General features: G+C 44.1%; 1 protein-coding gene across 1 annotated transcript in view; it reads right to left on the bottom strand.

The window, feature by feature from the left end:
* Window positions 1-7,299: 7,299 nt before the first annotated feature.
* Window positions 7,300-27,186, bottom strand: part of NHERF1 (NHERF family PDZ scaffold protein 1) — a 36,072-nt gene continuing 16,185 nt past the window's right edge. The window contains exons 3-7 of the mRNA XM_077458928.1: window positions 15,333-15,494; window positions 15,001-15,154; window positions 8,580-8,620; window positions 8,396-8,497; window positions 7,300-7,985 (exon numbers count right to left, since the gene is read on the bottom strand). Of these exons, the coding sequence (XP_077315054.1) occupies window positions 7,812-7,985; window positions 8,396-8,497; window positions 8,580-8,620; window positions 15,001-15,154; window positions 15,333-15,494 (633 nt within the window). The 3' untranslated portion in view covers window positions 7,300-7,811. The remainder of the gene's footprint in view (window positions 7,986-8,395; window positions 8,498-8,579; window positions 8,621-15,000; window positions 15,155-15,332; window positions 15,495-27,186) is intronic.

The raw sequence follows: 27,186 nt of genomic DNA, 5'->3' as shown, positions 1-27,186 counted from the left end.
ATTTTTATTAATAATTTTTTATTTATTTATTTTTACCAGCTATGGTGGACACATTGGACATTTTTGACACATTTTTGGGACCATTGTCATTTATACAGCAATTGGTGCTATACAAATACATGGATTACAGGCATACCCCACTTTTAAGCACACAATGGGGTTTATTTCCTAAAGCTGGAAAGTGCAAAATCAGGCTCACTTCTGCATAGAAACCAATCAGCTTCCAGGTTTTATTACCAAAGTTTAATTGAACAAGCTGGGGTTAGAAGCTCATTGGTTTCTATGCAGAAGTGAGCCTGATTTTGCCCTTTTCCAGCTTTAGTAAATAAACCCCATTGTGTACTTAAAAGTGGGGTATGCCTGTACTGTGTAAATGACACTGGCAGTGAAGGGGTTAACCACTAGGTGGCAGTGTAGGGGTTAAGTGAGCCCTGGGCAGTGTTTCTAACTGTGGGGGGGGGCGTGGCTGTGTATGGCACGTCACTGATCTCTGCTCCGAACACAGGTAGCAGAGATCAGTGACACTGTCACTAGGCAGAACGGGGAGATGCTTGTTTACATTAGCAGCTCCCCGTTCTTCCTCCCCGTGAGACGATCGCAGGTATCCCCAATGGTGATCGAGTCCGCGGGACCCGCGATTGGACTCGCGTAGGTCTCGACCGGCGCATGCACCCCCTGGCAGCATGCACGCAATGGAACGGCGGCAAATTTAAAGGGACGTACCTGTACAGCCATTTGCCTGTCCGTGCCATTCTGCCGACGTATATTGGCGTGCGCTGGTTGGCATGTGGTTAAGCGTTAGAACTTTAGTGAAGTGTAAACAAGCCCTAAGACAGCTCTGGCTGACCTGTGAACATCTCAGAATTGATTTGGGACATCCTGCTTCCTTGACCAGACAAGGGATTTGTTTAACTTCCCCATAGTAAGAGCAATTTACAAGAAAACATCAAAACAATAATGTAAGCGCTGATGACACATAGATCGTACTTGTGATAAAATATCTCTGTAAAAAATCCAGCGGCTTAGAAAATTGAACTTTTCTAACGAACTCAGGTCACGTTATTAACAAGGGTAGAAGTCAAACATACGTAAATTCCAAAGGTTGCGTTAATTCCTCACTAGGAAGTTAGGCTTTAAAGGGCAAGCCACAAAGACACTATAATCTTACGGAACAAAGGATTGCAGCTGTGTAATCAATTTTCCTCGGCGTTGCTGCCACATACGTTTTGTTGTCCTTTACGTGAAAGCCAGCACTTTAATCGCAAAAAAGGAGTGTTTTTTTTCAAAACAACCTCCTACTGAAGAATTGCAGTTTCCATACTACCCAACTACTACCCGGAATATGCAAGCTGCAACCTGCAGAGGCGTGAACCAGGCCTTAAGTCTATTAATTCAGTACAAACTGTTAAAACTTAAAGCACGTTACTCTCTATTTTGTGCGCTGTTCATCTGGCTCCTCCTCTTCCCCCATTCAGAAAATTGCACTTTTTTTTTTTAAAGGAGGGGGGCCTTTTTGTCAGCGGTGCACAGCCTGCATTTTCACCTAGGCCAGAATGACATCCTCTCTCTGCCCAAACCCTACAGGAATTCTCATGTCATGGATTCCATCACATGTATAATCCACTATGCATCAGGTGTATAATGTAATGCTAGGACCCTAAAGGGACAGAGATCCTCCTGATAAAGGCGATCAAGGAATAACACATAGGGGGTCCATTTACTAAGACTGGAGAGCGCAAAATCTGGTGTAGCTGTGCATTGTAGCCAATCCGCTCCTAACTGCAGCTTGTTCAATTAAGCTTCGACAATAAAACCTTGGAGCTGATTGGTTTCTATTGCACTCTCCAGTTGCAGTAAATCAGCCACATATTGCCTAAATACAAAAAAAAAAAGTGTATTCTTATTTGAATCTTGGTGTTCTTTGTGCATTTTCTCCAGATCTGTGCAGCAATCCCATGTCAAACTTTTACCTCTGTGCAGGAGCTTCCTATAATAAAGACCGGTCACTGCAGATCTTTTTCCCTGTGCGAAGTGACTGGTCTCGTCTCCGCCCCCTTCTGTAGCTTTCTACAGGCAGCTTGTAGGGGGTGGGGCCTTCCCACAGCTCTGCTCCCCACAAAGGCTATGTACAGCCCAGTGATAAAGGTCACCACTATGTTTAAAAAGGTAATTTCTCGGTTCGTAAAGGCATTTGGTGCACACAAATTGTATTTAAAATATTACCAAAAGTATTGTGACATCTTCCTTTACACATGTGAACGTTAATGGTGTCTTTGTCCATAGGGCTCAATATTGAGTTGGCCCACCCATTGCAGCTATAACTCCTTCAACTCTTTTGCAAAGGTTGTCCACGAGGTTTAGGAGTGTGTCTATGTTAATGTTTGACCATTCTTCCAGAAGTGCATTTGTGAGGTCAGATACTGATGTGGATGAGAAGGCCTGGCTCACAGTCTCCGTTTTAATCCACCCCCAAAGGTGTTCTATCGGATTGAAGTCAGGACCCTATGCAGGCCAGTCAAGTTCCTCCACCTCAAACTCGCTCAGCCATGTCTTTATGGACCTTGCTTTATGCACTGGTAGGCAGTTATGTTGGAACAGGAAAGGGCCATGAAGTTTTCCAAAATGTCTTGGTATGCTGACGCCTTAGGAATTCCCTTCACTGGAACTAAGGGGCCAAGCCCAACCCTTGAATACAACCCCACACCCTAATCCCCCTCCACCAAATGATTTGAACTAGTGCACAAAGCAAGGTCCATAAAGACGAGGGTGAGTGAGTTTGCGGTGAAGGCACTGGTCCGCACAGAGTCCTGACCTCAACCCGATAGGATGAATTGGAGCAGAGACTGCAAGCCAGGCCTTCTCGTCCAACATCAGTGCCTGACCTCACAAATGTACTTCTGGAAGAATGGTCAAACAGTCCCATAGACACACTCCTAAACCTTGTGGACGGCCTTCCCAGAAGAGGTTATAGCTGCAAAGGGAGGGCCAAGTCAATATTGAACCCTACCGACTAAGACACCAGTAAAGTTCATGTGCGTGTAAAGGCAGGTACCCCAATACTTTTGGTAATATAGTGTAAAGGAAGAATATATCTAAATAAAAGTTTTTTTTAGACTGGAGTTAAGCTTCAATAAAATTTGTAGGCTGTCCAACAACAAAGGATTTAGATAACTGGCAAGCATATCAATATTGAACAGTAGGAGGGAACATGTAATTCTGGACTTGAGTGTAAACAGTTGGCACTTCCACCCTCTGTACAAATATTAGTAATCTCTGCTTAGTAAAGGCTGTCCTGTACATAGGCCGATGCCAACTGCTCCCTCTACGCCAAGTGTTAGGCCTGGTTCACACCTATGAGTTTAGTGCTTTTTGGAGAAAAGCACTACAGTCCATTCACTATGGCTGTGAGACGTTCACTATGCTTTTTTTCCCCAGCTGCTGCACTTTGGGAAAGGGTCAGACTAACATAAAACAGAGGGGTTAATTTACTAAGAGGGAAATCCACTGTGCACTTTTAAGTGCATTTGCTGTAGATCTGAGGGGGAAGCCCTGCTGATTTCATCATCCAATCACATGCAAGCCAAAATGCTGTTTTTTTTTTTTATCTTTGCATGTCCCCCTCAGATCTACAGCAACTGCACTTCCAGTGCAAAGTGGATTTACCTTTGGTAAATAACCAACATTGTGTTTTTGTTTAATAGACTTCGATGGAGAAGCTGCAAAATAAAATAAAAAAACCCATGGCCGAAACAGCTCAAAAGCAAACTGAATAGGTGTGAATCATGCAACTGCAGCTTATATTTTAGATCAAGGTTGGACATGGACAATCTGATTACAGTCAGTGCAAAAAAAAAAAAAAAAAAAAAAGTCTTTGGAGCACTCCATAAGGCTCGGTTCATGCCTATGCAGTTTGCTTTTGGTAGTTTCTGCAGGGCTTTTTTTTTTTTTTTACACAGGTGTTTTTACTACAATTTGCATTTATGGCCAATGTGAGGCAGATTAAAAAATGAATCATTGCAAAAAAAAATAAAAAATAAAAATAAAAAAAAGCATAGATGTGATTGCGTCACATAGGAATGTTAAATTAACTGTAGTGAGTTTATGCATTTTTTGGTGCTTTTTTCAGGAGGTGTGAACTGAGTCCAAATAGGTAAGCTTTGCTCCAAGGTTTATGTGACCTGAGAAGGGAGGAAAGGTTTGCTTATTAAAAAGGGGAACAAAGGCAAGAGGCACATGCTTTACAACCAATTCAGGACCCTGGCAGCACACCCGCAAAAAATAAAAGCTTTGGTAAATGTCATTTCTGAAAGTACAGAATGTGCCTCAATATCAATATGGTATGTTTTGAGCATTTGCAGTAAAAAACGGGCAAACTTTAGGCAGCCTTATACTTTAAAGGTTTCATGCACATGGGTGCATTCCCCATGTTGCATAAAAACACCCTGTATATTTTTGATGCCCAGGATATTATGGTGCAGTGTACAGCTGCCTTCACCTATGTCTATGGGCGGCTTATACACGGCACCAGGACATTTGGGGAAGTTACATGTCGTCATTTGCGTAAAGTGGCGCATGCACAGACAATCTCACAACTGCACACGACCAAAGTTCATGTCATTACATCTGTAATCATTTTACACAAGTGGTGGCAGATAGCTGCATAAAGCAGACTCCATCCATTTGAGAATTGAAATGCCACACCACTGCTAAGAGGTTCCAGATACAACTTTATTCCATTAAAAGTCAGGGGTACAATCACGCTGCCAGTAAAGCCTATGTTTGCATTTCACACTGGAGAAAAATACCATTGTAGGTTCACTTCTGGCTTGTGAACATTGTTACCAGCGAAGCCCTGATGAAGGGGGCACTTGGACCCTCGAAACACGCTGGCTACTTTTTTGGATTGTACCTCTGACTTAATGGAATAAAGTTGTGTCTGGACCTCTTAGTAGTGCGGGGCTTCAATTGTAATTCTCATTACATTACAACCCAAGGAGACTGGAGATCCTCTGAGGTGTAGAAGCCTGGTCTGAAGAGTCTCAATTTCAGCTGTGACATTTAGATGGTAGGGTCAGAATTTGGCGTAAATACCATGGATTCAGCCTGCCTTTAGAGCAACGGTTTAGGCTGGTGGTGGTGTAATGGTGCAGGGGATATTTTCTTGGCACACTTTTGGTCCCTTAGAATCAATTTAAACACCACGGCCTACTTGAGTATTGTTGCCAACCATGTCCATCCATCCCACAACTACAGTGCACCCATCTGATGGCTTCTGTCAGGATAATGCACCATGTCACAAATCTCCCCACTGGTTTCTTGAACATGACAATGAGGTCACTGTATTAAAATTGCCTCCACAGTCACCAGATCTCAAGCCAATATGGCACCTTTGTGATGTGGTGGAGGGATGGGGGAGAAATTTGCTCATGGATGTGCAGCCAACAAGTCTACAGCAACTGCATGATGCCATCACCACTATGGACTGAAATCTGAGGAATGTTTACAACATCTTGATGAATCAATGCCACAAAGAATTACAGTGCATCTGGAAAAGTATTCACAGCGCTTCACTTTTTCCACATTTTGTTATGTTACAGCCTTAATCCAAAATTGAAAAAAAAGCAAAAAAAAATAAAAAATCCAAAATTCCAAAACAATGACAGCATAAAAGTATTTAGGCCCCTTTCACACATGGGGATGGTATGTCCGTATTTCATCCATCCGTTTGCGGATGAAACACAGGCATACATTCATCCCTATTGGATAGCGGGTGTCTGCGGATGAGCATCCGCAGACACCCGATATCGTCCACCTCTGCTACTGTCCGATTCTGCAGACGGAGGAAAATCCTATTTTTCTATCCGTCTGCAGAGCGGATCGGATGAACACGGACAGACGGTCCATGCTCGTCCGATCCCCATAGAGCAGAGCGGAGATCTGACAGGGCGGTCCCTGCACAGTGTGCGGAGACCGCCCTGTCCGCCGCCCGCTCAGCGGGGACAACGGAGCGATCCCCACTGAGCGAGCGGATCATCATGGGGCAGATCATTACTGCATTAGTGCTGCAGAGATGGTTGTTCTTCTGGAAGGTTCTCTCCACACAAATGCTGGTGCTCTGTCAGAGTGACCATAAGGATCCTGGTCACCTCCCTTACTAAGGCCTTTCTCCCCCCGATTGCTCAGTTTGGCCAGGCAGCCTGCTCTAGGAAAGTCTTGGCGGTGCCAAACTTCTTCCATTTATGGATGATGGAGGCCACTGTGCTCATTTGGCCCTTCAAGGCTGCAGAATTTTTTCTGTACCCTAGCATAATCCTGACTCATAGATCTACAGACAATTCTTTGGACTTCATGGCATGGTCTGTGTTCTGACATGCACCATTAACTGTGGGACCTTATATAGACAGGTGTGTAACTTTCCAAATCATGTAACTGAATTTACTACAGGTGGACACCAAGTTGTAGAAACAAAGGATGATCAATGGAAATGGGATGCACCTGAGCTCAATTTTGAGTGTCATGGCAAAGGCTGTGAATACTTCTGCACATGGGATTCTTTTAATTTTTAATAAATTTGAAAAGACTTCAAAACAAACTTCATGTTGTCATTATGGTATTGTTTGTAGAAAAATTATGAATTTAATGTATTTTGAAATAAGACCAACATGAAATTTTTTTTGGGGATAAAGTGAAGCGTTGTGTACACTTTCCAGATACAATGTAAGGCAGTTCTGAAGGCAAAGGGGGTCCAACCTGTTACTAGCAATGTGTATCTAATAAAGTGGCCGGTACACACACACGGGAATTAAGTAGCTGATGCTTTTGGGTTGATTTACTAAAATTATTACAGTATGTTCTCGCAAAGTGAATTCTTGCATAGCAACTGAATTGACAGTGCAATGACTTTAGTCATCCAGTCATGATTAAGCAAGAATTCATAATTTTTTTTCCCTCATTTCAAAGGTGTGTGCGCAATTTTGAGTTTTGACATGTACCCATTTTACCAAAAGATTGGGCATTCGATTGTGTGAACCAATGTATTTTAGTGTATTTTTTCCTAAAAACTTGCATTTGTAAAATGGCTGCACAAATATTGTGAACTATAAACAATTGGAACAGCCACCATTTTATTCTCCATGATCTCTGCTTTTTAAAATGTATGTCTGGGGGTTCCAAGTCATTTTCTAGCAAGGAATGCCTATTAACATGTGTGAAATTTAAAAAAAAATTGAAAGTGGTTAATCTGTACAATCTCTACCATATAACCTTCATAAAGTCAAGCACACAAGTAGCAAGGCACTGTAAAAGTAAAGAAATCTGTATTAAGCTATATAGCAAAATATATGGTTAAACATTTTTTTTTCTTCACAAAATATTAGAAAAACCTCTCATTAGAAACATTGTCAAAAATCTGCAGACAAATGGAAATTCAACAGGACCTTAAAAGTCTCAGAAATTGAACTTTCTAATAGAAACAGATCTTGTGTATGCTGTACACAGGCAAAGCATCTTGCTCCATCCCCTGGTTTTCAAAGACACCTGCTCCATGTAGGATGGCTTGGAGCATTATTGCTGTACGGTCCCACATGGGCACCAACGCCATCTGAAATCCTGGATAGCAATGGACGGATTCACAGATTAACAAGAATAAATAACTGCACCAACTGGCTGGCAATTACCCCACAGAACTGATAGAACATTTGCTGGTGACACAAGAACAGGAAATGCGGGATTGCAGGGTATGGTCGTTGATTAATACCACAGGATAAATTTCAAGGTATAGCCATGGGGTCCACATCAATCCCTTGGTCTTCTCACAGACTGCTAAACACTTCTTTCCGTTTGTTCCAGTCCATGGTGGGTGCCTTTTTCTGTGATCGCTTCTGGTGGGCTCGCTCCTTGGCTGCTGCCAGGGTCAAATTAAGATCAAGTGTTTCAATGCTTGGGACGGGGTTTGAGGCAGGTGCTGGGATGGAATCCTGAACATCCTAAAACCAGAAATGATTCAAATTTAGAACAAAGTGTAACAAGGAATCATGTGCAATAATACAAAAGTCCACAGCAATCAGTCCCACTAGCCATCAAAATTAGAACAAATTTCAAACCCAACTCCAGGCAAATGTCTGCAACTTCCCCATATTGTTTAGTCACTGTGCTCCCGTCACTTCAGTGGGCTGAGCTGGAAAGGAACCCCATTACTGTGCCCTGAATGGCTAGCACATGTACACTAAAGCACACCCAACTGACACACATACAATCAATTCTGAGTTGCATTCATTCGTGTCTTCCCCCCCCCCCCCCCCCCCAATCTGCCTGGATTTTAGATTTAAAATTATATTGCAGTTTTCAACATAAATTACTTATCAGTGGACATTTACTGTGGACTATACAAATATACCTTCTGTGCCTCCTGTATAGGAGAGTTTTCTGGCTCTGACTCTGTATTAATTAGAAGCGAGTCCCGGGGACTATCATTCTCCAGGTGCTCCAACTTGTTCTCCTGTCAAGCAGAAGACAATATAAAGTAAACTATAAAAACACAATATTTACAGCAAAATAGAAAGGCCATTAGGAGGCATTACCTTTTCTAGACTCCCATTGACCACTTTATCTGGCAGAGGACCTTGAAGGGAAGAAAAATAAATTTATATAAAAACCCATTATACTGAAAGCATACACATCTACATTCTGATTGAAATGCAAGTAGGTTAGAATGTTTAGAATCAGAACAAAACTATAAAGTTGGCTATATATTAAATTTTTTTTCTCAACCAGCAGGTTTAAAAATAAATAAATAAAAAAAAAAATGTAGTGGAAAGGGGACCAGATTCTCACATCCACATCAATATCATTCCCACCATGTTATTGTATTTTGACAGGGTGGACACGGCCGCCATCAGAAGACACTGATCAGTGCTGTCAGCTATAGCCAGTGGCACCAATTGTTTAGGAAAATCTGGCAGACTGGTTGTAGATGAGAAGTCGATCAGAACAACTTCTACAGCCAGCACAACCATACATGGATCAAAAATTGTGAAATCCCTGCTGAACCAGCTGATGTTCGATCCATGTACGGGCCACCCCAACTGCCATCAAGTGCAAAATCCCCTGAAAAAGTGCCGTTAGTGGTCCTCAGATGCTTTCTTGGACTGCAATAATGTAAAGTGAACAGCTGCAGAAAAAGAGCTAAATTTGAAAAGCTGGGGGGGGGGGGGTAATCCTGCAGTGCAGGGGTTTCCAAACAATGGGGTCAGTGTACTGTGCTTTAGACTTTAGGGGGACTGGACTATGGCCACTGGAAGTAGAAATTGTCCTGGCGTCAGTGGGAGTAAGAGTGCCCCATTGAGGTCAGTATTGCCCCATTGTTGGCAGCAGGAGTGTCTTGTATCCATGGAAGGAAAAGCACCCCAAGGGCTGGATTAAGGCATGCAAAGGGCTGCAGTTTGCAGGCCACTATCGTAGTGTTATAGCAGTGGTTCTCAACCCTGTCTTCAAGTATGTCCAACAGGCCAGGTTTTGGGAATTTCTCTTAGATAAAATAGTTGCCCAAAATATCAAGCCATTGATGCCGATTTATAGCACCTATGCAAGAGAAAGGAAAACATGGCCTGTTGGGGGTACTTGAGGACAGGGAATTGCTTAACCATAACAAGTAGGGAAGCCATTCATTGAATGTTAGGGTTTTTAAATGCTTTATTGCAATGTGGTTATATTTGGCTCCAGAGGGTACCCAAGTGCCCATGTGCAAGGGGTATTTCTGTACCTTTTAGGGAATAGAGTTTAAAAAAGTTCTTCAAATACCTTATCTATCCATACACACATGGTTATTTGTAATCTAAATATGTAAAATCGTAATTACTTTTGGACAATCTAAAGCAAATTATGGGGAAATTTCTGACTATTACCTTCATAAGGTGTATAGGAGACTGCAGCTGCCCACTGGAACATGACAGGTAGATTTTGGTTGGATGCAATCAACTCACAAAAATGTACACTTTATTCCAGAAGATTTAATAAAATCAGACCCTGGTGCACATCAAGAACTTTAAACTCAACCCATGAACTGCAACCGGTAAAAAACTGAAATCACCACTTGTGAATGTACAGAAGAAAAATCAAGTCACAGTATAGCAGTGTTGCGTACATAAAACCCAATCCTGTTAAAGTGAAGTAGGAGAGCCTTTAGCCTGAAAAGAATTAGCAAGAGGATTACTATTGGTCCCTATAGCAACCCAGAAAGCAGCAAAACGTACTGCCACCCCCTCCCCCCTTTTCCAACGCTAGAACTACAAAATTATGAAACCACACAGGCAGCTCTTGCACTAAAGCATTGAAGATTTGAAATTATGTTCACTAGATGACCATTAAATAGACAAGATCGATTGGCTTCTGATCGTAAAGTTCACCGTCTGGCTATCTAGACAAAGCTTAGAGTTGCCATGTGAACAAAAGCAGAGCATTCAGCGTCCGTTTACCACCCTGTATTCACATCCCTGGGGAGAGTCCAAAACCATGAAGAGTAGACCTGCACCCTTTCAGACCTGGTTTTAGGGACGCTTTTCTGAGGAGGTTGAAAGTAGTTGAGCAAAGTTTAATACAAAGGTCTAAAACAGCCGCTTCAGTTTGGATAAAGGTTCAGTGTATTTAAAAAAAATAAAAAAAAGGTTTATTCAAATCTTTACATTACAAGTGATGAACAGGCACAGTTGTTAACATTTACATTACAATAGGGATTACCGCAGAGCAATTTGCTGATACCCCAGAGAAAGGGGCACAAGACACCTAAAATACAGTAGGATGGCCCACTGACAGGTGTATTATACTATACAGCTACAGGACGTTCCAGAGTAATCTAATATGGATATTTCCTAACTTGGAAATATGAGGTGAGGTTTGCCTTTCGACACAGGAACTCCTGGTATATCTACAACCCGTGATACATTAGTGCGATTGTCAATGGAGAATGCTCCTCATGTGGTCACTGGGAGGAAAAAGGTCAGTGGTGTCAGCTGGAACTTATCTGAGGCTGAAATTGTTCAAGGAAACCCTAGCAACCTCTGAAGGAACCCTGGTTGTGAAACCCTGTGCTATAGTGCCGAGGTAGCATCTGCAAGGGCTACAGCCATCTTATTCTTCAGGTCCCAATTCCCCCCACCTGCCGCAACCACCATCAGAGGTCTCCTTTCCCAATAAAGTTACTTCCACTTTAAGGAGCCAACAGTTGTGCCGGAACCTAAACAACAAGACAGTGTTTGATGCAATCTCAATCCATTCTAGCATCTGCCCATGTCTGCTCTGTCCATTACCAGTTAGGTCCAGTTAGGTAATAGGGGGGAGCAGACATAGACAGATGCTAGAGAGGTGATTCATGAGATTGCATCGGCAAGGACTCCCACCGTCTTGTTCTTTAGGTCCCAGCACACCTACCTGGCACAACTGTTAGCGAATAAATGATTATATTTTATAGAAAAGAAAAACCACAGCAAATATTAGGCAGTAGGGGGAAGCCGAGATAGGTTGATGCAAGAGCAGCCTTTTTTAAAACAGGGTGCCTAGGCACCATGAAGTGCCTTCAGGTTTCTTCAGGGGTGCCTGGGCAAAATGTCCAAAAAAGGTTATAAAAGCCAGCAGGTGGATCAATCCCAACTTATACCATGCTACAGGTTTGCATTGTGCACAACTAAAACCTTCCAGCCACCAGCACCCCAACAACTAATGACAGTTTATAAAAAGAGGATATTGTTTGCTCCCCCATTAGCCCTGGGGTCATTAAGTGAGGGAAAGAAATTGAGGGAGAAGAGAAACACTGGAATACTAGGTCAGTGCGCCCTGGAATACACCTGTGATTTTGGGTGTTCTACATGTGTGGGTGTTGGTGTGTAAAAAAATAAATAAAAAAAACCCACACCATTAGTTTAGTTTTTTCAAATTTTTTTAATAGGGTGCCTCAAGATCGTTCTCAATTTTAAAGGGTGCCCTAACTTGAGGAACACTGTCCTAGAGTAGATTTATGAGGTTGTAGCTGCATGGACTTTAGCTGCCTTTCAGGTCCTCACTCCCCATGCCTAATGCTACCATTGTCCAAGGTCTCATTTAAAACATTTTCTTCCAATATATTTTAATAGAGGAAGAAAAAAAAAGCCATAACAAAATGCAATGCACACATATATTGCGTCATGAGCCAACATAGTAAGGCATCACCCCTTTAAAACGTAATTGTATCATTTATTCATAAAGAAGCAACAAATCCGATGCCATGCAAAGCAGTAAGGGTAAACAGAAATTAGAACTACAGAGTGGAAATCCAACCACAGCAAAATATATTGAACATTACAAATAAAGCACCTACAGTACCAAAAACTGCAATAAAAGTTTTGGGGGACCAAGATTATAAGAATCCTTATCAAATTGTATCTACATGCCTTGGCATGACAGTAACTGATTGCTCAGAAGTTAGAAATATGCCATTTTGGAGGGACAAAGACTTTCAGTCATTTTGAACTTTCAGTAAGGATCGTGATTTTGCCGTCTCTTGGGCAACACAGCTTCACATATATAGAGGGGTTATATATAGAGGGGTTATATACAGGTAAAGAGTTCATAAAGTACTTTGGATTTAAACTGTCTGCAAACAATAAAATCACATGTCCCGTATAAGCTACAACATAAGCCGCTTGTCCACAGAAAAGAATCCCAAGTCCAAAAACTTATAGCAAAAGCTGTCAATTATCAAAGAAGAAATCAACTTGTGAAGACCGTTGCCTTCTCTATAGAAAGTGAAAATGCTTTACGGCCTCGAGTTTCTCAACAATGACCATTTAACACACATTTCGCAAGTTTAGAACACCTAGTGTTAATGATGCAGGAGGAGGTTATTCTCAAAAGATGAAAAAGGACAATGGCAGACACATGGGCAAGAGAAAAGCCACAACTGGAGTTATTTTTTGGAAAGTTTTTTTTTTTTTAAATTAAATACATAAAATAAAAAAAATTGCCTTTTATTACAATTGGATCTGACCATGATCGGCTGTGACAGAAGCTGCAATAGTGACATTTATAATACTTTACAAAGTCATGAAAATTGATCACTATATACATCAGCTATTCTCAACCGGGGTTCCATAAAACCTCAAATTCCTCCAGAGGTTGCCAGGTGTTCCTTGAACTGTGCCCAATTACCCCTTCCATGTGATTGGGTCTGCACAGTTCTAGAGCCAACACCACTTGGAAAAACCAGTGGCACAACGCCAATGACCATTGTAGCAGTCTAGTGGGGCGTTCTCACTGAAGAATGTAAGGTGCCTTCCCCCATTAAAGTGGAAGGTCAGCCAAAACCCTAAACCTACTCGCAGCCCCATTCTAAGCCTAATAAATCTAACTTTGTAAAGAGAAGATTTCACTACTTACCTATCCTGAAGCTGCTTTGGTCTCCAGCAGTGGCTTCAGTGTAGAGAAAGACAAAAAAAACAGCTGGGAAATAGGAGCAGACATCACCCATAGACTTACTATGGGGCATCCATTGTCGGCTGCCTCTGCTCTACACAGGAGCCGCCGCCAGGAATGTCTTCAGCATGTGTAGTGGTTTTCTTTACAGGGATAGATTGGAGTCAAAATTGGGCTGGGAATAGGTTTAGCTAAAAAAATTTTTTAGCAGGCGGTCCCAGGACCTGAAAATTTGGAGGTTTGCTCAGGGGTATAATTGTTGGGAAAGACTGCTATAGAATTAGTTGTAAAAGCTTATTCAAGGAGTTGCTCCGAGTGCCTGTGTGAGGGACCTGCTATTGAAGGTCCAGAGGAACCGTGTTTACAGACCTGAGCGATCTCTAGGTGAATAATTTCTGAAGCTTCAAACTCTTAAAACAGATTTCCTCACTATATACAGTACTACTGAGCTGGTCTCCCAAAACTTAATTTAATGCCAGTCCAAATATGGGAAGTTTACAGAGTAATAAATACCAATTAATTACCAACAGCTGGCTATTGCTGGGTCTTCTCTCCATCTACGTAAATCCCCAATGCTGCAAGTGTGCCATCATAAAGTCAGAGGTTTTCTTGGGAACACCCTACAAACTGAGATGAAGTTTGAGTAGAAAGGTTTTTTCCAGATTCTTGAAACTACAAATTTGTAGGGCATTCGTTGGGGACTTTCAGCTGGAAAACCCTGTACGATTCAGTGAATGCAACATTACAATAGCGAGTCAAAGCTCTGGACACAATGAGCAATATATTTGACTCTGGGCAAAGGTTTGTGGACTATATAAACTGGTAAACATTGCATTCCAAAATACAGGCATTTACATGGAGTTGTTACTCCTACCACCCCATTGAGGCCATAACCATCTCCACTCCTCTGGGAGGCCTTTCTACAAGATTTTGGGTGTGTGCGCCAACGGCAAACGACCATTTGTGAGATCAGGTATGGACACTGGAGAAGTCCTGGCTTGCACTTGGCATTCTAATTCTTCCCAGAGGTGTTGAGGTCAGGACTCCTTGGCATGCCACTTGAGTGCCTCCATACCATGCTGAAACCAGAAAATGGCCTTTCCCCCCCCCAAACTATTTACTTGTGTAGGTAGGAAGCAAACTATTGCATAGCTGTAGCGATAACCATACTCTTCAGTGAAAAACCACCTGAAGGCAACAATTTGGAAGAGTATTCAGATACTTTTGGTCATATAGCAGATTGTTATGTTGGTGTTATATAAAAATGTAGATAATAAAAATATTCAAAAATTATGGACAAGTGCTGAACAATGGCATCTTGTTTTGAGGAAAAATATATTTTAAAGTTAAAATCCATTTGTTGCAAGTAAATATTAGTTTAGAAGGAAAGATCAGAGCAGACTGTTAGTGGAGCAAAGTGCACAAATCTTGCTCACCTCCCCCCCATATGTACGCAACAGAGATGTGAATCCGGTACACTGAATCCCTATAATCCAGCTAAGTAGATTGTAGAGGAGGGGGAAGCATGCTGTTAACATCTCACAATCCAATTTTACCAACCTGACAGGTGTTGCCGTCCCGGAGTCACATGACATTCCTGGAAGTATTGATCTGCCTCTGGATCCACCACCAACAGCGTTGTCTCCTCGCCCCCGGCCTTGATGGCACCCACCACATCTCCGTGCTGTTTGCCGAGCATGCTTTCACCGTTCACCTGTAGGAAAATAACCAGGAGACGGTGCTGTCAGCTGCTAATGCTACTTGGTCAAGTTCTATCAAATGACTGCCCAGGCTCATATCTCGTCCACCTTTCTCTGTCACCACAATAGGCGTTGCCTGTTTATCCCGGTGAATACTTGCTGCCTGGTAACCTTATCCAAGTAGGAGCGTACCTCAATGATGCGATCCTTTGGCAAAAGTCCAGCCTGCTCCGCGGGTGAATCAGGATCCACAGCCCGGATGTACTGCCCTGGGTGGTTTTTGTCACTGTGCAGGTTAAACCCATAGCCGTTCGGTCCTTTCTTTATGGTGCAAAGCCTGGGGCGGTATTCCTTCTATGGAGAGAAAAATAAAAAAAATATAAAAAAAAAAATCATACGGCATAAAGATTTTTTTCTAAGAGGATACTACAACCAGTGAGCCTACTGGTGGTCTTGCAGTCACTGGAAGCTGCTCAGTGCCTGGCATTGATTGGCATCAATGCCAGGCATCTTCCATTCTCAAATCAAGGCCTAATTATCCAGTTTACAATTGCCAAGCCCCAGCACAGGCAGAGATTAAACTTAAAACAGATCCAGTCATTTTAGAAGAAAAAAAAAAAAAAAAAAAAAAAAAAAAAAAAAGAACATGGCATATGAGCACCACAAACTATAAACCTTCAGACCAAAAGCCATTGAAGGTGCCACATCCCCAATAGTTTAAACAGTATGAACATGTGGAGTGGGACTTTCAAGGCACCAAGCACCACACCACAATCGTTCTAAAAATCATTTGAGCTGCACCGATACCAAGTATTTTCTCCAAGTACTTGTGAAAATGCTCCAGTACCTGAAAACTGATACCTTTGCAGTGCGATTTGAGCACATACAAAACGAATGGGCTGAAATCACCCTGTAAAGAACCCCAAGCGAATTGAACAGGAATGCGGTGCAATTCCTGTCCAAATCACATAGTTTCCCTCACTGCTTCTGTGGGAACTCAGACTTGTCAGGGATTTCAACCGCATTCCTGTTGAAACCACATGCGGTTTTTGCCCAGTTATTTTGTATAGGCTCAAATTGCATCACAAAAAAACAAAAAAAAACGCATCAGTAGTCCATATTGGCGAGTACTTGACAGAAAGTATCCATACTCAACTAAAAATCCTGCATCTGTGCAACCATACATTTTTACTTACACACCATTTAAAATCCAGGACCACAAAGGTGCAGTAATTTGGATAACAGATCAAAAATTTTTATTGAAAGCTACCACACATTGCATCTTTGATAGATGAAATAAGTCTAATGTCAATTAGCTCCAACATGTTTCAAATCAGAGTAGGCGTCTTCAGGGGTTTGAATAGAGCAGTGGTTTCCAAACTGCGGCCCTTTGGGCACCATTCCTCGCTGTGATACAATACACTAACACCAAGGGGCATAATTCATGTAACAATGGGAGACATTCTTCCATTGACTGACAATGGGGCATTATTCCTCTCCCCAATGCCAAAGATGCACTGTTACTCCCACAGACACTGGTACAATTTTTACTCCCAATGACCACAGGCCGGCCCCCCTAAAGTCTAAAGGACAGCGAACTGTTTAAATGGGGCAATTACTTCTCCGTTTACCTTCATTTACCTGTACAGAAAACACACACACACACACACACACACACAGTGGGGGGGGGGGGGGGGATTGCTCAGTTCCCTTGTTTGTGTGGATGGAGGAATCTCCATTTTTTGTTGTCCAGCAAACTGGATCGCTTAACCCCTTGAATACCAGGACATTTATATACATACCATGGTAGAAGGGTTAAAGCTTTTTTTGGTTAAATCTTCCTGAGGTCAAGTGGTAAACTTTCAAAAGCAAGCTGCAATCTGATTGGAGGCCCTGAAACTTAGAAGGCAATCACACCCCACCCCACCCCACCCCCACCTTTCCTTTTAATCTCTAGCTAGGAGAGGCAGCAAGGGAGGGTACGTTAGAAAACTCCCCTTCCATCTCACAAGCAGGCGATCTCGAAAACCACAAACACCCATGTAGACTGGTACACTATGGCAAAGTGTGAGAAATTTGTATATGTAAATATATACACACATACTGAGCAGGAATAATGTGATCAAAGTACACACAAAAGCTGAATTCTCCATTTTAACTGCAGAGAGCCTCCAAATGAATTAAAGCGGGAGTCCGCCGGGACTCCGCGTTTTTTTTTTAAAAGCCAGCAGCTACAAATACTGCAGCTGCTGACTTTTAAAATAGTGACACTTACCTGTCCAGCGCGCCCGCGATGTCGGCACCCGAAGCCGATCTCTAGATCGTCACTCGGGTGCTGCCGCCGCCATCTTGGGTATGGGAATCAGGAAATGGAGCCTTTCGGCTTCATTTCCCGGTTCCCTACTGCGCATGCGCAATAAGGACGGTCCCCGCTGCCTCTGGGATCTGTGTGTTTCCCAGCAGGCAGCGGGGCACTTGCGGAAAGGGGCGTAATCTACGCCCCTTTCCGCAGAGAGCTATCCCGGAAGTGGGTGCAGATACCTGTACTGTACAGGTATCTGCACCCCCCTCCCCCCTGAAAGGTGCCAATTGTGGCGCCGGAGGGGGGGGGGGAGGGTTCCGATGAGCGGAAGGTCCACTTTAAGGTGCTCAACCTGTGGCCCTCCAGCTGTTATGGAACTACAAGTCCCATGATGCATTGCAAGCCACAGACATTTATAAGCAAGACTCCCAAAGGCAGAGGCATGATGGGACTTGTAGTTTGGCAGCAGCTGGAGGGCCACACAGGTTGAGCACCCATGTTCTAAAGCAGTGTTTCTCAACCTTTTTGCCTTCGCGGAACACAAGGCAAGAGTCAGATCTTGGGGAACCCCTGACATTTTTATATCTACAGTTCATGGAACATTGATGGTCAGCAAGCCGTAGATATAACTTATTCTTAGAACTAGAATTAAACAATAGAATATAAAATAACCTCCTTAAAGTAGTTGTATAGTCAAATTGGAGACTTACCTACAGGAAAGCCTATAAGGCTTACCTGTAGGAAAAAAAAAAAAAAAAAATGTATCTCTTAAACCTGTACAGTTTAGGAGATATTCCCCTCGCAATGCGCCGCTGACTGCAGCTGCGCATGCGCACAGGGGATTCCCGGCTGGAAGCCCGGCAGACGCTGGACCCTGCCGGAGAAAAATCTCCTGCACGCATGCGGTGCATACTAGCTCATTATGCCTTTTGCTTTGCAGGTGAGCAAATAAAAAAAAAAAAAAAAAAAACAGCGGGTATACAACCGCTTTAAAGTGAAACTTGTGCTCTCTCTTTTGCAGATGCTCAATCCTTGGTCAAACTTGAGATAAGCTGTGTACAAGGGGGGCAACAGGGAACATTATAGGGGGCCAAGAGGGAACAGAATAGTATGGGAGGGCCCACAGCAGTTCAGGGGGGCCAGGAGGGAACATAATAGGGGGGCCCCAGAAGAAGACAGTACAGAAGGAAACAGTATGGGGGCCACAAGAGAACAGCACAGCATGGGGGGACAGGAGGAAACTGTACAGGGGGGCCCAGGAGGAGAACACAATAGTTCAGGGGGCCAAGAGGAAACTGGTGGGCACTCATTCAGAGTAGGACAAGGAAGGTGCTGGAATAGATTTCCCACCTGCCCTCTTGCCCCTCCCCCCCCAAATGAGGTCACCTTCACATGCAGGCACCTGGGATGAGGGGGGGGGGGGGGGCAGCTGTGATCGGCTCAAGACAGTGATGTCAGTTGGCTGTGCACTGTAGCCTGTCAACTATGCGATTCACTATTCATCTGCTTGTGATGAACAGCAGATCGTGGCAGAATCTGGGGATCCCTGGATGAGAAACCCTGTTCTAAACCCTCTATGCATGAAGGTGAAAACCCTTCTGTGCTGCAGCTCCCCCCACCCCCCTTACCTGAGCCCGATCCAGCGATGTTTACAAGTGCAGTGGCTCAAGCCACGGTCTCTCGTCATTGGACAGATTGACAGTGGGAGCCATTGGCTCCTGCTAATATCAATCAAATCCAGTGTTTGTGGGGGGGGGGGGGGGGGCAGAGTCCCACCGTGTCAATGGAAGCAGCAGCTGGACTTAGGGGCGAGCCTGCACTGGTGCTCAAGCTTGATCAGAGATTGCATTGAGAGCATCTGAACAGCAATTCAAGTCTAGCCACAGATTCTCCTTAGAATGGCCCAGTCAAAGTCCAGACCTAAATTCTAACACATGAATATGCTTTGATCTAAACCATTCCATTATAGCTCAGACTATGTTTTGTCCTGCTGGAAGGTGACCCTCCATCGCAGTTAAGTCCTTTGCAGACTAACAGGTTTTCTTCTAAGATTGCTCTGTATTTGCCTTCCCATCAACTCTGACCAGCTTCCCCGTCCCTGCTGAAGAAAAGCATCTCCACATGATGCTGCCACCACCATGTTTCACAGTGGGGATGGTGTGTTCAGGGTGATGTGCAATGTTAGTTCAATTTTGGTCCCATCTGACCAGAGCAGCTTCCACATGTTTGCCATGTCCCCCACATGGCTTCTCACAAACTGCAAAGGGCTCATCTTGTGGCTCTCTCAACAATGGCTTTCTTGCCACTCTTCCATAAAAGCCAGATTTGTGGAGAGCACGACTAATAGTTGTCCTGTGGACAGATTCTCCCACCTGAGCTGTGGATCTCTGCAACTCCTTTAGAGTTTCCATGGGCCTCTTGGCTGCTTCTCTGATGAATGCTCTCCTTGCCCGGCCGGTCAGTTTAGGTGGACGGCCATGTCTTGGTAAGTTTGCAGTTGTGCCATATTCTTTCCATTTTCAGATGGATTGAACAGAGCTTCGTGAGACATTTGTTCACCAAGGTTCTCCAAACCTCTAAGGGGTTCACAGAACAGTAAATAGAGTCTGCCTGCCTGTGTGCAATTTCATCTCAGTATAAATACAGCCAATGAGGCGTCTGCTGAAGGCAATTGGTTCCACTAGATTTTAGTTAGGGGGTATCAGAGTAAAGGGGGCTGAACATAAAATGCACCCCACACTTTTCACATTTGTAAAACATTTTGAAAACCATTTGTAATTTTCCTTCCACTTGACAATTATGCCACTTTGTGTTGGTCTATCACATAAAATCCCAATACAATACATTTAAGTTTTTGGTTGTAACATGACAAAATGGACAATTAAGGGGTATGAATTGAATACATTTAAGGCTGTGTGTAGATTACAACCACTTTAGCCATTAATGTATTGCCTCTTCACTGCCTGTCAAATGTCTCTGAAAAGCAGTCCAAGAATGGGATTGCTTTTTAGAGATGCAGCAGCCCTTGCTGCTATTGGGAAGGGGACATTTTTTTTCTTTTTTTTCTTTTTTTTAAAAGCTACAGAGGAACCAGGTTTATGTATGTCAAATATACAGAAACGTATAACCGCGATTACTTAAACCTTTAAAACATTCTATATTTTCTACAAGTAGGGACACTGGAGAATACAATGATGGTTCCAATTTTTCGAGTCACGTGATATTAGTGCAACAGTTTATCAAGTACAACATAGTAAATAAAAATGATCACACACTTTGGTAAGATGCAAGGAGGCCGAGTAAACAAGATACCCAACATGTTGAGCCTTAAAATTTGCAATGCCAAATATTGGTACCCCCAATTCTCCATTGGTCATGCTTTAGGCTGGGTTTCCGCTGCCATGCGGAGCGGCTCACAAGGGTCCGGTGTGTCCCTGTTCACCGTTTCAGGTCCAATTTCGGTATGAATATTAGGCTGAATTTGGACCTGAAAACAGGACTTTTGTGCAATTTGTGCTGCAGGCGGCGGAGCTGTGTGGACCGGCTCCAGTCAGAGCCAATCACAATCTCTTGGCAAGCAAACTGGATGTTGGGGAAGCCTGTGGTCTGGGGGGGGGGGGGGGGCAGAGCATTGTGTATAAGGTAGAGAGCCGGAGCATTGTGTGTATAAAGGCAGTAGTGTGATCCAGGGGAGAGAGCTAGCGCATGGTGTATAAAGGCAGCAGTGTGATCCAGGGGGGAGAGGGGCAGAGAGCTGGAGCATTGTGTGTATAAAGGCAGCAGTGTGATCCAGGGGGGAGAGGGGCAGAGAGCTGAAGCATTGTGGTCTGGGGGGGGGGGGGGCAGAGCATTGTGTATAAGGTAGAGAGCCGGAGAATTGTGCGTATAAATGCAGCAGTGTGATCCAGGGGGAGAGGGGCAGAGAGCTGGAGCATTGTGTGTAAAAGGCAGCAGTGTGATCCAGGGGGGAGAGGGGCAGAGAGAGCCTGAAGCATTGTGGCTGGGGGGGGGGGGCAGAGCATTGTGTATAAGGTAGAGAGCCGGAGAATTGTGCGTATAAATGCAGCAGTGTGATCCAGGGGGAGAGGGGCAGAGAGCTGGAGCATTGTGTGTATAAAGGCAGCAGTGTGATCCAGGGGGGAGAGGGGCAGAGAGCTGGAGCATTGTGTGTATAAAGGCAGCAGTGTGATCCAGGGGGAGAGGGGCAGAGAGATGGAGCATTGTGTGTAAAGGCAGCAGTGTGATCCAGGGGGAGAGGGGCAGAGAGATGGAGCATTGTGTGTATAAAGGCAGCAGTGTGATCCAGGGGGAGAGAGCTAGAGCATGGTGTATAAAGGCAGCAGTGTGATCCAGGGGGGAGAGGGGCAGAGAGAGCTGGAGCATTGTGATCCAGGGGGGAGAGGGGCAGAGAGAGCTGAATCATTGTGGTCTGGGGCAGAGCCGGAGCATTGTGCAAGTCAGCGGTGTGATTGGGAGGGGTGGGGGCCAGTATGCCAGATCATTGCTTGCAGTCCGGGGGGGGGGGGGGGGGATTTGAGATTGAATACTGTGTGTATAAGGCAGCAGTGTGGTCCAGGGGGAAAGGGGAAGGGAGCCGGAACATTGAGTATAGGGCTCGCAATATTCAAAGTAATTGGGACAGTTTTACCTTGGTGGCAGCAAAGGGTTAATCACCTGCATACTCTAGCTGGAACATTTCCATGCACAGGACACAGACTGCCACTATGCCATCCTCCACATGCCTAGGCATGCCGGACACATCTGCACCCTTGTTCTTGCACTATGCGTGCGTAATAGCAAACAAAGACCAACAATGGGTCCCAAATAGAATAGAGAATCAGATAGAATAGATGAACAATGTCAACATTGCAACAGTGAGGAAACTTCTTCTATGCACCGAAACCCCCACTGACTTCATACCACCTGTACACTTCATGTTCTTCCTTTACCAACCAAGGAGAACGCTGTACTTCCCTGCAAAATCCTACTGTCCAGTTCGGGGCTGAACCTCATCCATCGTGTTGTAATATAATGGTCTGTCTTTCAGGTACACGTTACTAGTTTTTTTTTTGGTGGTATTGAATCCAAAATCAAAAATGCAATATATTGCAGCTTACCAATGATTAGTAGACATGTGCGATTAGTTTCATGCAAAACGAAAATTCATATGAATCTGAAATACGAGTTTTTTATGAAAAAAAATTCCGTACAAAATTTGTTTACGAATTTCGTATCCAAATAACGAAAAACACGTAATTAACGAAAAGTCAAGAACCTAAAAAAGTTAAAACCCAGGAAGTCAGCACAGGGGTGGTGGGAACCCTATGGGAATTTCTACGCCAACGAATTTCATACAAAATACGAAATTTTGTTAACTAATTTCGGATCCAAATTAACAGAAACATGACTGGTGATTTGTTCACCAGAGGAAGTCAGCACACCACAGGGATGGTGGGAAACCCTCATAATGGGCACAGCGGGTATACACTCAGACCCGGGAACTCAGCACAGGGATGGTGGGAAACCCAATGGGAATTTCTATGCTTACGAATTTCATACAAAATTTTCATTTATGAATTCCGGATCCAAATTAACAGAAACATGAGGAAGTCAGCACAGGGATGGTGGGAGCCCCTCATAATGATAAATTCATCACAACGAACTTTCGTTATTTTAACTAAAAGTTTATGAATCTAACAAAAATTCGCATTTCGTATGAATCCGAATTGTATTTCCTACACGAATTTCGAATTTATTTTTTGGACGGAACAAATTTGACGTCACCCATGTCTAATGATTAGCTGTGGTGGCTGCATTTTTTTTGCCTCCTTCGTGTGCCCCCCCCCCCCCCCCCCCCCCAATTTGCAAGTCCACTGCCCAAATAGTGTGTCATAAAATATTGCAATTGTCACGAAGATGGTGAACCTTGGCACTGCAGATGTTTTGGAACTAAATTTCCCCATGATGCTCAACTACACTCCAGAGTGCATGATGGGAAATGTAGTTCCCCAAACATCTGGGGTGCCAAGGTTCCCCATTACTGCTCTAGGGTCTCTGCATATACATACAGTGGTTGGCAAATGGTTAATCTTTAACCCATACACTTAAAGTACAGGTCTAATCCAGGCTTCCTCACTATAATAAAGCTTGTAAATATAACCTTCCCCTTTCTCTGGCAATCCTGTGTGCATTGCAAGCCCGCTCCCTTGTAAGGGAAACAGACAGGGGGGCCCTGAACTTCTGGGGGACCTCACCAAGGACTCCAGGCAGGAGGTGGGGGAGAGGTACCTGTCAAAGACGGTTACCTGCCCCCCCGAAATGTCCCAAATGTGGGAACAATACAAATAAGCAGAGCTTCCCTTTTGGGTGGAGCTCTGCTTCAAGTAGAGACAATATACCTTCCTCTCCATCTATTATTGCTAGCAGAATAAGGATTCACAATAATCGTTGCCAATTGAAAGGGTGATGTTCCACTTTAAGGGATGCAAGGGGCATCTGAAATAGAACTGCCCCATGCTCACCATAGGTGTGCAAAGCTTACTGTATTATGGTGTGCACCTCATAAGCTTAAACACATGTCCTTCCCTGCAGCCTCAGATGCATGGGGCAGTGAATGAATGGGAAGTGCTCTGTACTAAGACTTCCTGTTCATTCACAAACTGAAGCATAGTAAACAGTTTACTATACCTCTCATGAACAGTGTTAATTTAGAAAAGGAAGGGGCATGACATTTAATAGCCACTTCAATCCTACAAAGACATCCCAGCAGCAGCATGGCAGGCAGGGAAGCCAGCAGCACGGGGGGCCTGGGTAAGTAGGGGGAATCAGCACTGCACATAGAGATTAGCATGTGCCCAGGTACACCTGGCACACCCCCTGCGCATGCCTATGGGGCTTACTTCATGCACACTCACTCTGAACATTGGATACACACAGCCATTTCTTCAGAACAAAAACAATTAAAATAAAAATAGTAGGAATTTGCAAAGTTGTTAAGCACTTCCACACCGGGCCTATTCTGGCACTCCTCTCCTAAATGTAAAAATCATTTTTTGTTAGAAAATTACTCAGAACCCCCAAACACTATATATGTTTTTTAGCAGACACCCTAGTGAATAAAATGGAGGTCATTGCAACTTTTTATCTTGCACAGTATTTGCGCAATCATTTTTCAAATGCTTTTTTTGGAAAAAACCTTCATGAATTAAAACAGTAAAGTTAGTCCAATTTTTTTGTACAATGTGAAAGATGTTACGGCAATTAAATAGATCTCTAACATGTCACGCTTTAAAATTGCGCACACTCATGGAATGGCACCAAACTTCGGTACTTAAATCTCCATAGGCGAAGCTTTGAGAATTTTTACAGGTTACCAGTTTAGAGTTAGAGGAGGTCTAGCGTTAGAATTGTTGCTCTCACTCTAACGCACATGTGTGGTTTGAATGGTGTTTACATATGTGGGTGGGACTTGCGTGCATTCGCATCTGAGCGTGAGCTACAGGGGAGTTTTACAATTTTTTTTTTTCACTTTAACCACTTGCCGCCCACCCTATAGGCAAATGACGGCTGCAAAGTGGTTTCAAAATCCTGACCGGACGTCATGACGTGATCTGACACCCCGCAACTACGATCTCGGTAAAGAGTCTCCGGCGGAGACTCTTTACCACGTGATCAGCCGTGTCCAATCACAGTGTAAATAGGAAAAGCCGGTGAACGGCTTTTCCTCATTCATGAGTATCAGACGCGAGTAGAGGAGAGCCGATCGGCTGCTCCTCTGACAGGGGGGGGGGGTCTGTGCTGATCGATTATCAGCACAGCCCCCGACCCCCCCCCCCACCCCCCGAGGATGCCCACACTGGACCGCCAGGGACGCCACCAGACCATCAGGGATGCCCAGCACAAGGTAATCCTCCCTAAACCACCAGGGATGCCAGTCAGTGCCCACAATGGGCATAGCTGATTGGCATCCATTAGTACAGTATAACAATGCCAATTTGTGCCGCCTATCAGTGCCACCTCATCAGTGAAGGCGAAAACATACTTATTTACAAAGTTTATTTACAAAGTTTAGCAAAAAATAAAAACCCCAGAGGTGATCAAATACCACCAAAAGAAAGCTCTATTTGTGGGAACAAAATGATAAAAATTTAGTTTGGGTACAGTGTAGCATGACCGCGCAATTGTCATTCAAAGTGCGACAGCGCTGAAAGCTCAAAATTGGTCTGGGCAGGAAGGTGTTTAAGTGTTTAATCACTTATTCCAATTACAAGGAATGTAAACATCCCTTGTAATAGGAATCTATTGTGACAGGTCCTCTTTATGGAGAGATATGGGGTCAATAAGACCCCACATCTCTCCTCCAGGCTGGAAAGCATGAGATTGAGAAAAAAAATTAATTTATTTAAAAAAAATGTCATGCCATGATCACAGCTTTGTTTACATCCGGGAACCCGGGCGTGACAGAACACTACTCCTGGACCTCCGACGGTCAGAGATGACTGGTCTCCATCGTCGGCAGCCGATTCTTTCTCCGGGTCTCCGATGGCACAGGACAGCCAGGAGAAGCACCGGATGTGGCGGGCAGGGGGGGGTTGGGGGTGATGGACTGGATGTCCCCTCCCGTCGCCTAGAACGATCAAGTGGCAGAACTGCCACTATGATCATTCATCAATCACCGGCTGGAAAGAATGTTTGAATGATGCCTGTAGCTGCAGGCATCAGAAAACCCCACACAAAGCCAAGGACGTCATGACGCCCTAAGGTATTGAAGTGGTTAAAATCCTTGCAATGTACACAGATCACCCAGAGGGGAATGCCGCCGCGTGCCGCCCCCCCAACAAAAGTGGAGGTAATCTTTAAGGCCTCATGAACATTTTGCATTTAGGGGGTTGATTTACTAGAGGCAAAGACTGCAGTAGCTTAGCAAATGAGGTAAAGCTTCACTTTGCAAAGAATACCCAATCATGTGCAAGGGGGGGGGAAAAAAAAAAAGCATTTTTGCTTGCACATGATTGGATGATGGAAGTCAGCAGAGCTTCCCCTTATTTACCAAGCTCTGGAGAAACTGCACAGTCTATATGCCTTTAATCAACCCCTTAGCCCCAGGTTCTGGTATTTAGTTGTGGACAGAGGGCACAGGTGTGCCATCCAGTTCTGCTACCAGCAGCATGTCAAGCAGCTGCTGTGGCTGGACAGTGCACCTAGCAGTACTTCTATTTAGGGCAGTATGCACCTTGGGGGTGATTACCCAGAAATCAAGCATTTGTCCCTGGGTGCTCAGTGCCCTAAAACATAAGTACTGCTGGGTGCGCTACCCAGCCACAGCAGCGTCTCAGAAGTTGGCAGCGGGGCTGGATGGTGCACCCCTGCAGCTAAACCCTGGAGCCTCTTGCACATGTGCTAAATGGCCAGTGTGCATGAGGCCTAATGCTCCCCTCCCCAGCAAAACATATTAAGACTGGCCATACACAATGCAAATCTTTCCTGCAACCTCAGGTTGCAGGAAAGAAAATTTGCACAATTCCCCAATTAATGCAGACAGGGCTGAAAGGGGAATCAGCAATGGCCTTCTCAAGGCGGGGGCAGGGAAAGCCTTCCCTGCCAGGAGAAGACTATGGTTAGCAGCCACTAGCGATAATCACAAGAGAATCCAGGAGACTGCTTGTACCAAAGTTGAGCGATCAACTTGGTACATTCAAACCTACCCATTAACAGTTTGAACCCTGTATGGCCAGCCTAACACAA

This window comes from Lithobates pipiens, unplaced genomic scaffold (assembly GCF_037356315.1).
Source record: "Lithobates pipiens isolate NorthernLeopardFrog02 unplaced genomic scaffold, aLitPip1_a1.2 Scaffold_28, whole genome shotgun sequence".
Lineage (NCBI taxonomy): Eukaryota > Metazoa > Chordata > Amphibia > Anura > Ranidae > Lithobates > Lithobates pipiens.
The sequence above is the reverse complement of the archived record's forward strand: the minus strand, read 5'-3'. Positions and strand labels throughout refer to the sequence as shown.